General features: G+C 50.7%; 1 protein-coding gene across 3 annotated transcripts in view; it reads left to right on the top strand.

The window, feature by feature from the left end:
* The window catches only part of LOC108795811 (opioid-binding protein/cell adhesion molecule homolog), a 143,697-nt gene that overhangs the window by 4,912 nt on the left and 128,266 nt on the right, over positions 1 to 10,519 (top strand). For 2 of the 3 annotated variants that reach the window (XM_018567119.1, XM_018567117.1), the window contains exon 2: positions 2,584 to 2,840. In XM_018567119.1, the coding sequence (XP_018422621.1) occupies positions 2,686 to 2,840 (155 nt within the window). In that variant the 5' untranslated portion in view covers positions 2,584 to 2,685. Of the gene's footprint in view, positions 1 to 2,583; positions 2,841 to 10,519 lie in introns of those variants that run through there. The other variant, XM_018567118.1, reaches the window with a different exon arrangement.

Below are 10,519 nucleotides of genomic sequence, written 5' to 3'. Positions count from 1 at the left end.
TGGAACATTCAAAGGCAAAATGTCAGCGTTTGTTGAATGTCGCAGCCGGTGACGAGTTCTCTTCCTGTGATAAGTGGCAGCGCAGGCCGGAGAAGGGCCATTCCGGGGGTGACAAGTGTCAGTCTTCCCTCACCACCTCCCATGTTCTACATACTACAATGTCACTCAGTCTCTGATCACTTCATTCCATGCACAGAAGGACAACCTCCCCTCTACTCCTTCTATGCCAAACATCAAGTCCGGCAAAGGTGGAGGGAACGCTGGGCCCTAAAGTCTGCACGTTATCAATGGCGCTATGGAGGTTTCAAGCAGCCAACAGCGGTGACAACGTTACAATTATCAGATGATTCTCCGAACAAAGAAACATTTGTTGTTGTTTTTTTCTCAGAGAAATATTTCTTTGTTTGTACATTCATCTGATAATTGTAACGTTGTCACCGCTGGAAATGTGTTACAAAGTTTTATTTCAGAGGTCTTAGGTCTCCTATAGAGGGATTCTCTCATCCCGGGGCTCCTATAGAAGGGATTCTCTGATATCTGGGCTCCTATGGGGGGATTCTCTGATCTCAGGTCTCCTATAGAGGGGATTCTCTGATCTCGGGGCTCCTATAGAGGGGATTCTCTGATCCCGGGGCTCCTATAGAGGGATTATCTGATCTCGGGGCTCCTATAGATGGGATTCCCTGATCTTGGGGCTCCTATAGAGGGATTCTCTGATATCGGGGCTCCTATAGGGGGGATTCTCTGATCTCAGGTCTCCTATAGATGGGATTCTCTGATCTCAGGTCTCCTATAGAGGGGATTCTCTGATCTCGGGGCTCCTATAGAGGGGATTCTCTGATCCCGGGGCTCCTATAGAGGGATTATCTGATCTCGGGGCTCCTATAGATGGGATTCCCTGATCTTGGGGCTCCTATAGAGGGATTCTCTGATATCGGGGCTCCTATAGGGGGGATTCTCTGATCTCAGGTCTCCTATAGATGGGATTCTCTGATCTCAGGTCTCCTATAGAGGGGATTCTCTGATCTCGGGGCTCCTATAGAGGGGATTCTCTGATCCCGGGGCTCCTATAGAGGGATTATCTGATCTCGGGGCTCCTATAGATGGGATTCCCTGATCTTGGGGCTCCTATAGAGGGATTCTCTGATATCGGGGCTCCTATAGGGGGGATTCTCTGATCTCAGGTCTCCTATAGATGGGATTCTCTGATCTCAGGTCTCCTATAGAGGGGATTCTCTGATCTCGGGGCTCCTATAGAGGGGATTCTCTGATCCCGGGGCTCCTATAGAGGGATTATCTGATCTCGGGGCTCCTATAGATGGGATTCCCTGATCTTGGGGCTCCTATAGAGGGATTCTCTGATATCGGGGCTCCTATAGGGGGGATTCTCTGATCTCAGGTCTCCTATAGATGGGATTCTCTGATCTCAGGTCTCCTATAGAGGGGATTCTCTGATCTCGGGGCTCCTATAGAGGGATTCTCTGATCCCGGGGCTCCTATAGAGGGATTCTCTGATATCGGGGCTCCTATAGAGGGGATTCTCTGATCTCAGGGCTCCTGTAGATGGGATTCTCTGATCTCAGGTCTCCTATAGAGGGGATTCTCTGATCTCGGGGCTCCTATAGAGGGATTCTCTGATCTCGGGGCTCCTATATATGGGATTCTCTGATCTCAGGGCTCCTATAGAGGGGATTCTCTGATCTCGGGTCTCCTATAGAGGGATTCTCTGATCTCGGGGCTCCTATAGAGGGGATTCTCTGATCCCGGGGCTCCTATAGAAGGGATTCTCTGATCTCAGGTCTCCTATAGAGGGATTCTCTGATCTCAGGTCTCCTATAGAGGGGATTCTCTGATCTCAGGTCTCCTATAGAGGGGATTCTCTGATCTCAGGTCTCCTATAGAGGGGATTCTCTGATCTCAGGTCTCCTATAGAGGGGATTCTCTGATCTCAGGTCTCCTATAGAGGGGATTATCTGATCTCAGGGCTCCTATAGAGGGGATTCTCTGATCTCAGGTCTCCTATAGAGGGGATTCTCTGATCTCAGGGCTCCTATAGAGGGGATTCTCTGATTTATATCTGAGATTCTTCTTTTCCTGAGAGATATTTGGTGATTTGTGTTTTGTTCCACACTCGGTATACAGGGGGAAGGGGGGTGGGGTCTTAGTGTTTTATTATCAGAGAGTAGATCCTTCTTGTACACTTTTTGATTAACATGTACTTTATGTATAGCACAAAATGTATAACACTGTGTAAGATGTACAGAGAGGAAGAAGAGAGACTCTGGCACTGTGTAAGATGTACAGAGAGGAAGAAGAGAGACTCTGGCACTGTGTATTGTATATGAAGAGTGTGGCACTATGTAAGACACAGAGGATGAGGATGGGAGGGATGGGGATAGAAGGCAGATCACTCTGGCACCGTATAGGGGACATGGGGACCAGGGCACTGTGTAAGACACGGAAGATGGGAAGGATGAGGGAGGAGGAGGAGATGTGATGGAGGGAGGATGGAAGGAGGAGGAGAGAGGGAGGGAGGCAGCCGCTCACAGACATCACACACAGTCCTCTCTCCTCTATACACAGTGCCAGGCTGTGTGCCCCTGTGCTGGTGCCAGGCTATGGACATGTAGCAGAGGGTGGGGGGGCAGCCAGTCAGTCAGTGTCTGTGCTCTCTGTGCTGTCAGAATGGGGGTCGCCCCCTGCTGGAGGTGGCTACTTGCCCTGGGTCTCAGGCTGCTGTTTCTTGTGCCCGCAGGAGTGCCAGTCCGCAGCGGGGATGCTGGATTTTCCAAAGCCATGGACAACGTGACGGTGCGGCAAGGAGAGAGCGCCATCCTCAGGTAGGAGCTCCTATTACTTGTCGGGTCGGGGGGCGTGTGTGTACTGTGATCGGATCGGGGTTGCCGTTCAGACTGACGGTCAGGAATTGTAGTACGATGTGTATTCCGGGTGCTGGAGGAGAATCCCTTGTATACCATGTGTAGCACTACAAGTCCCGGCATGCATGTCAGTTGGTATTGGAGGTGGGCAGCGTGTTATTGTGCCGATCGGAGAGAATTCGGCTCTTCTCCGACTTCTACTCACTTTTGGAGAGATGGTGCCAGCAGGGGGCGCACTGAGGCCAATGCCAACCCCACCAGCAGGGGACACACTGAGGGCAATGCCCACCCCACCAGCAGGGGACACACTGAGGGCAATGCCCACCCCACCAGCAGGGGGCGCACTGAGGCCAATGCCAACCCCACCAGCAGGGGACACACTGAGGGCAATGCCCACCCCACCAGCAGGGGACACACTGAGGGCAATGCCCACCCCACCAGCAGGGGGCGCACTGAGGGCAATGCCCACCCCACCAGCAGGGGGCGCACTGAGGGCAATGCCCATCCCACCAGCAGGGGGCACACTGAGGGCAATGCCCACCCCACCAGCAGGGGGCGCACTGAGGGCAATGCCCACCCCACCAGCAGGGGGCGCACTGAGGGCAATGCCAACCCCACCAGCAGGGGGTGCACGGAGGGCAATGCCAACCCCACCAGTAGGGGGGCACACTGAGGGCAATGCCAGCTCCACCAGCAGGGGGCGCACTGAGCGCAACTCCAACTCAGCTAGGAGCCTGTGCACTGAGGATAATGCATGCACCATCAACAGGGGGCACACTGACAGCAATGCCACTTTTATCAGCAGGGGACCCACTGAGGGCAATATCAGCTTCACCAGGAGGGGGTGCACCAAGAGCAATCCCTTTTCCACTAGCAGCATCCTAAAAATGGCCCCTCCACAACCCTAATCACCTCCCTTACCTCCTTTCCTATTATCTCCCCTCCCCTCCTCTCCCTATGCCCCTGTCTCCTTCTATCCTCTCCTCCTATCTTTCCACTCTACTCTTCATCCTTCCTCTAATCTATGCTCCTCCTCTTCCTCTTCTTTGTCTCCTCCTCTCCCCCTCCCCACCCCCTTCCTTACCAGTCTTTCCGCTTCTCCCCCTCTCTCCTCTGCTGCTCCTCTACTTTCCCTTGCTCTCCTCCCCTCCTCTTACATTTCTCTCTTCCCACTTTACTCCTTTACCCTCCTCTGTTCCCCACTCTCCTCTAATCTCCTCTCCCATCTTCTCTTCACCAGTTTTCCCCTCTAAACCCTTCCTCTCACCTTCCCTCCTCTATTGTCCTTCCTCTCCGATTCTTTGTACTCCTCATCTCTCTTCTATCCTCATCTCTCTCCCTTCCTTTACTCTCATGTCCTCTCCTCCCTTCCTTGAATTTCCTTTCCTCCCTTCCTCAACTTCCCTTCCCTCTCCTCCCTTCCTCAACTTTCCTTTCCTCTCCTCCCTTCCTCTACTCTAATGTCCTCTCCTCTCTTCCTCTACCCTCCTGTCTTCTCCCTTCACCTACTTCCCTTTCCTTTCCTCCCTTCCTCAACTTCCCTTTCCTTTCCTTCCTTCCTCAACTTTCCTTTCCTCCCTTCCTCAACTTCCCTTTCCTTTCCTCTCCTCCCTTTCTCTACTCTCCTGTCCTCTCCTCCATTCCTCGACTTCCCTTTCCTTTTCTTCCTCTACTCTCCTGTCCTCTCCTCCCTTCCTCTACTCTCCTGTCCTCTCCTCCCTTCCTCTACTCTCCTGTCCTCTCCTCCCTTCCTCTACTCTCCTGTCCTCTCCTCCCTTCCTCTACTCTCCTGTCCTCTCCTCCCTTCCTCTACTCTCCTGTCCTCTCCTCCCTTCCTCTACTCTCCTGTCCTCTCCTCCCTTCCTCTACTCTCCTGTCCTCTCCTCCCTTCCTCTACTCTCCTGTCCTCTCCTCCCTTCCTCTACTCTCCTGTCCTCTCCTCCCTTCCTCTACTCTCCTGTCCTCTCCTCCCTTCCTCTACTCTCCTGTCCTCTCCTCCCTTCCTCTACTCTCCTGTCCTCTCCTCCCTTCCTCTACTCTCCTGTCCTCTCCTCCCTTCCTCTACTCTCCTGTCCTCTCCTCTCCTCCCTTCCTCTTCTCTCCTGTCCTCTCCTCCCTTCCTCTACTCTCCTGTCCTCTCCTCCCTTCTTCTCCCCACTTATATCTCATGCTCTCCCCTCCTCCAATTTTCTCCCACTCCTGTCCTCTTTGTGTATGGTCAGAAAATAATTGGGCCCCTCAATACAACTTATTTCTCCTCCCAGGGCCACTGTAAATCAGTAAATCCTTTCTATGATCCCCTTGCACAGTGACTATCCCTCTGTCCCACCAGGGTGAGGAAGGACTGCAGAGCATTGCACAGTGACTATCCCTCTGTCCCACCAGGGTGAGGAAGGACTGCAGAGCATTGCACAGTGACTATCCCTCTGTCCCACCAGGGTGAGGAAGGACTGCAGAGCATTGCACAGTGACTAGCCCTCTGTCCCACCAGGGTGAGGAAGGACTGCAGAGCATTGCACAGTGACTATCCCTCTGTCCCACCAGGGTGAGGAAGGACTGCAGAGCATTGCACAGTGACTAGCCCTCTGTCCCACCAGGGTGAGGAAGGACTGCAGAGCATTGCACAGTGACTAGCCCTCTGTCCCACCAGGGTGAGGAAGGACTGCAGAGCATTGCACAGTGACTATCCCTCTGTCCCACCAGGGACAGGAAGGACTGCAGAGCATTGCACCGCCTGGCAGTTGTGAGCTATCTTGGCCGTGTTCTATGATTAGAGGCAATCTATTATATAGATGTTGCTCATTATAATATTCATCCAGAAGGAGACACGGCTTTTCCTCGTGCGGCGTTTTAATAACTTGGCTGCCACAACGCGACTTCTTTATCACGGTGCGATTATCAGACATTAGGACGTTTATGGAAGGCCCGTCACTTCTCCTCATGCTGAATGGCGCTGCTCTCCGGGAGCGTGTGATTGCGAATCCCCACAGCAGGCGCCCGCCATTCATGAAACGCCTGAGAGCGGATTACATGGCCCCTCACTGGGGGGATCGGGGGGGATAGGAATACAAATCAGAGGCTCTGCTCCCCTAATACAGTGATAGAAATTGGGGGCTCTGCTCCCCTAATACAGGAATATAAATTGGGGGCTCGGCTCCCCTAATACAGGAATATAAATTGGGGGCTCTGCTCCCCTAATACAGGAATATAAATTGGGGGCTCGGCTCCCCTAATACAGGAATACAAATTGGGGGCTCGGCTCCCCTAATACAGGAATACAAATTGGGGGCTCTGCTCCCCTAATACAGGAATATAAATTGGGGGCTCTCTCTGCACCCCTAGTATTATGGAGGAAGCTCCGGGTGGTTATAAGTCCTTTCTATAGACGGTTTCATCCATCGGTGTCTCAAAGTCTTTTGGGGCTTTTTTTTTAATCTGCAGATTTTTGACACTTCCTGTTATAGGGTGACAACGCTCTGTCCTGGTTCAGACACTTCCTGTTATAGGGTGACAATGCTCTGTCCTTGTTCAGACACTTCCTGTTATAGGGTGACAACACTCTGTCCTGGTTCAGACACTTCCTGTTATAGGGTGGCAATGCTCTGTCCTGGTTCAGACACTTCCTGTATAGGGTGACAACGCTCTGTCCTTGTTCAGACACTTCCTGTTATAGGGTGACAATGCTCTGTCCTTGTTCAGACACTTCCTGTTATAGGGTGACAATGCTCTTTACCTGTCTCTCAATTGTCCTAATGCATTGTTGCCTCGTCACACAGGCTTCCATTGCGGACTACATGTGGCTGTTTCTACACACATTACACAGACATAGTCCACTGTTGTCACCATAAGGAAACCCGCCCTGAGAAATGCCGCGCAGTGAATGTAGACGGGTAGTGGCCGCAAAGAGGCTGCAGGAGATCAGCATCACTGAGATGTAAAGGAGGAAAAAAAAGTATTTTCTAAAACAAAGAACCAAAGCGACATGTTTCATGTATTTGGGAATGTTGTGGATTGGTTTATGGTTGTGTCATTGTGTGTTACTGACCAGAATTTGGGAGGTGGAGTAACACCGGGAGATGTCGGGTAGAGTTGATGGAAAGTTTGTGTCATTGTTGGTTTCCATTACTTTGTAGACTTTGAGGCGCAAAAATGTGTTTTGGTTCATTTCAGATTTTCCGTTATTGGGATTTGGGTCAGAAAGTCAATTTGTGAAATTATATTTACGATGTGACATGTTTACTTTGTACAGTCCACAGAAGCATAAAAAAGTGTGCCCCCCCTTCTCCCCCCTCACCCCCTTCTCCCTTGCTCTGCCAGGCTGCTGCTTGGATGAAGGGTCTGGTAAGGGATTTTAGGGGGGACCTCATGCTTATAATTCCTATCAGTTAAACACTTAAAAAAATATATTCTTTCATATTATTTAAAATTTAATATTGTTTAACATAAATTAATTCAGAACGACATTCCGAAAAATTCAGATGCATCCAAAATTGTCATTATTGGGAAATTCGGATATGTTTGGAATTGTTATTTTATAATTCGGAAACTGAGGCGCTTCCGAATGTCCCGAAATTCGTCTGAAAATGTTATTTTGTGTCGCAGTCTCGGAGGCCCCGGAAGTTTTCGGCGGCCTGTTGCCTCTTCGATTGTGTTTTTTTCCTACAATCGGCATTTCCCGGCGATGGATTCATAATTGGCGTTTAACCTACAAAGCGCCCGTCGGGTCATGTGACTTGCGGCTGACACGGGGGGCTCCCGCATTAATTGGACTCTTTTTTTTCTCTCCGGGGGACTTCCGGCCGGTCTCAGCAATCACCTGTCTCCACCGCGTCACCGCAGAAAAACAAAAGTGTTGGTTTTTTTCTCTTTCTGCTTTTCTCTTAAATCTCACACTTTCCAGAAGCAGATAAATGCAATTACGGCTTTCCCTGCGGGCGCGGCGGCGGCGGCGGCGGAGAGATTAATGTCGCTATTTTGGCAGCGGTATAAAAAGAAGAAGAACTGGGTCACAGAAACAATGAGAAATGGAGGAAAACGATGATAAACTTTCATGTTTGGAGACGCTCGCCGGGTATTTAGTGCCATACAAATGAAATGGATCTGTCCCATTATAATGCTGCGGGGGGGGGGAGGGGAGTCATCCCGATCCCTGGAGTTATGTCATGTGGTGTAGACTCATAACGATCCTTATCAGTGGAGATGAGAGGACGACGTCTGCCTGTGTGGGGCCAGATTTATACAGATGTCACAACCTGCAAATATCCGTAAATAATTCTCCTGATTAATGGGAGGCGGCAGATTCCCGGCCCCCAGATCACATTTCCTTCCAGTTCCTCATGTTTGTGTCCCCAATATAGAGAATAACAATCCAGGGGTTGGGCTCCGCCCCTTAGTTCCAGTGAAGGGAACTCTTAAGGCATCAGCACACCAAGACATTTTGGACAATTTCATGCTCCCAACTTTGTGGGAGGAGTTTGGGGGACGGCCCCTTCCTGTTCCAACATGACTGCGCACCACTGAACAAAGCAAGGTCCATAAAGACATGGATGGGGGAGGAGGGGGAGGGGTGGGGGAACGTGACTGGCCGCACAGAGTCCTGACCTCAACCCCATAGAACACCTTTGGGATGAATTAGAGGCGGAGACTGCGAGCCCCTCCCCCAACATCAGTACCTGACCTCACAAATGGTCCAACATTCCCATAGACACACCCCTAAACCTTGTGGACGCCTTCCCAGAAGAGGCGGAGCTGTTATAGCGGCAAAGGGCGGAGCCAACCCAATACTGAACCCTACGGACTAAGACTAGGATGCCATTAGAGGGCGGAGCCAACCCAATACTGAACCCTACGGACTAAGACTAGGATGCCATTAGAGGGCGGAGCCAACCCAATACTGAACTCTACAGACTAAGACTGGGGGGCCATTAGAGGGCGGAGCCAACCCAATACTGAACCCTACGGACTAAGACTGGGGGGCCATTAGAGTTCATGTGCGGGTAAAGGCGTCCCAATTCTTTTGGTAATACAGTGGATGTCAGTGAGGAGATGGAGTATGACTCGGGATTGATGTGTCAGTGAGGAGACCTCTTTCCCGCTGAGCAGAGATTGTACGGTGTATGGAGATTGTACGGTGTACGGAGATTGTACGGTGTACGGAGATTGTACGGTGTATGGAGATTGTACGGTGTATGGAGATTGTACGGTGTACGGAGATTGTACGGTGTATGGAGATTGTACGGTGTATGGATTGTGCTCCGGCAGGAGGTTTGGCTCTCTTCATGGTGTTCATCATTCTTATATCAATCATTGTACGCGGAATCATCTGATACAACCGGATCTCATCGTTGTATTTCTATTAGAGCTGCAGCTAACGATTATTTTCAAAATCGATTATAATCGATTATGTCGATTAGTTGTTGCAGCCCTAATTTCTATTACATAAAATCACTGACAGAAACAAAAGCAAAAACAGAGATCATGTCAGGAACATGGAAATCCCTGAAAACGATCCGGAGAGAGTGCCGGGAGAAACGTTTCCTGTTATTTGTGACCATCAGACCGCGGCAGAGAGGAAACATCCGCGGCTGTATAAAGTAACGTTTGCTGTATATTTGGTGAAATGACAGGTCCTCTTTGTCCTGGCAATCCCTCCTGTGCAGTAATCATGTCATGGCGCTGACAAGTGTGCAGAGACGTGATCCCTCCAATGTCCCATGTATGATGTGTTACATTGTAATGTGTGCAGAGACGTGATCCCTCCAATGTCCCATGTATGATGTGTTACATTGTAATGTGTGCAGAGACGTGATCCCTCCAATGTCCCATGTATGATGTGTTACATTGTAATGTGTGCGCAGAGACGTGATCCCTCCAATGTCCCATGTATGATGTGTTACATTGTAATGTGTGCAGAGACATGATCCCTCCAATGTCCTATGTATAGGGGGATATCGCCGCCCATGTTCCCATGATTCCCGCACTATGTCTGGCGCTCTGAATGAGGATTATCGATACTTTCCTCCACCCGGAGAGAGAACTATGGACTGCGTGTGACATTGTGTGTGCGGCGCGGCGCGGATATTCACCTTAATCCCATTTACCTTTAAACCTCGCCGACAAAACGTTGTGTCTAATCCCCACTCAGCCGCAACCACTGAACCCCCCGATTATTCTCTGTCACTAGACGCCATTGTGACGTACACGGCGGGGAGGACCGCGTCCGTGTATACTCCATGCGTATATTCCATGCGTATATAGACTTCCGGAGCAGAGGGGTCTGTACATGTCTCACCATGGTGGGGCTCCTCTGCCTGCCACCTCCTATCATACGAGGACCTGTCAGGGCAGCTTCGGACATGTTCTGGATAACACAATGAGGACCTCAGGGACTCGGGAGCTTTGTGCTGAATTGTAAGTGATGAATCTTGCTCGGGGCTGCTATCCTCTCCCCACTTCTCTGTGACAGCCAAGCCTGGACGTAGCAGGGTAGCCAAGGCACAAGTATCCATGCCACCATGCCGCTGTGTTTAATGCAGTGCCTCACACCTCTGTATTACATTGTGCCTCTCGCTTTGTGTTACACAACAGTCTCACAGCCCTCAGTGCCTCATCCCTCTCTATTACACATAGTCCGTATCCCT

Source organism: Nanorana parkeri, unplaced genomic scaffold (genome assembly GCF_000935625.1).
Source record: "Nanorana parkeri isolate BGI_ZX_2015 unplaced genomic scaffold, ASM93562v1 scaffold1009, whole genome shotgun sequence".
Taxonomy (NCBI): domain Eukaryota; kingdom Metazoa; phylum Chordata; class Amphibia; order Anura; family Dicroglossidae; genus Nanorana; species Nanorana parkeri.
This window is presented reverse-complemented; position numbering and strand designations above follow the sequence as displayed.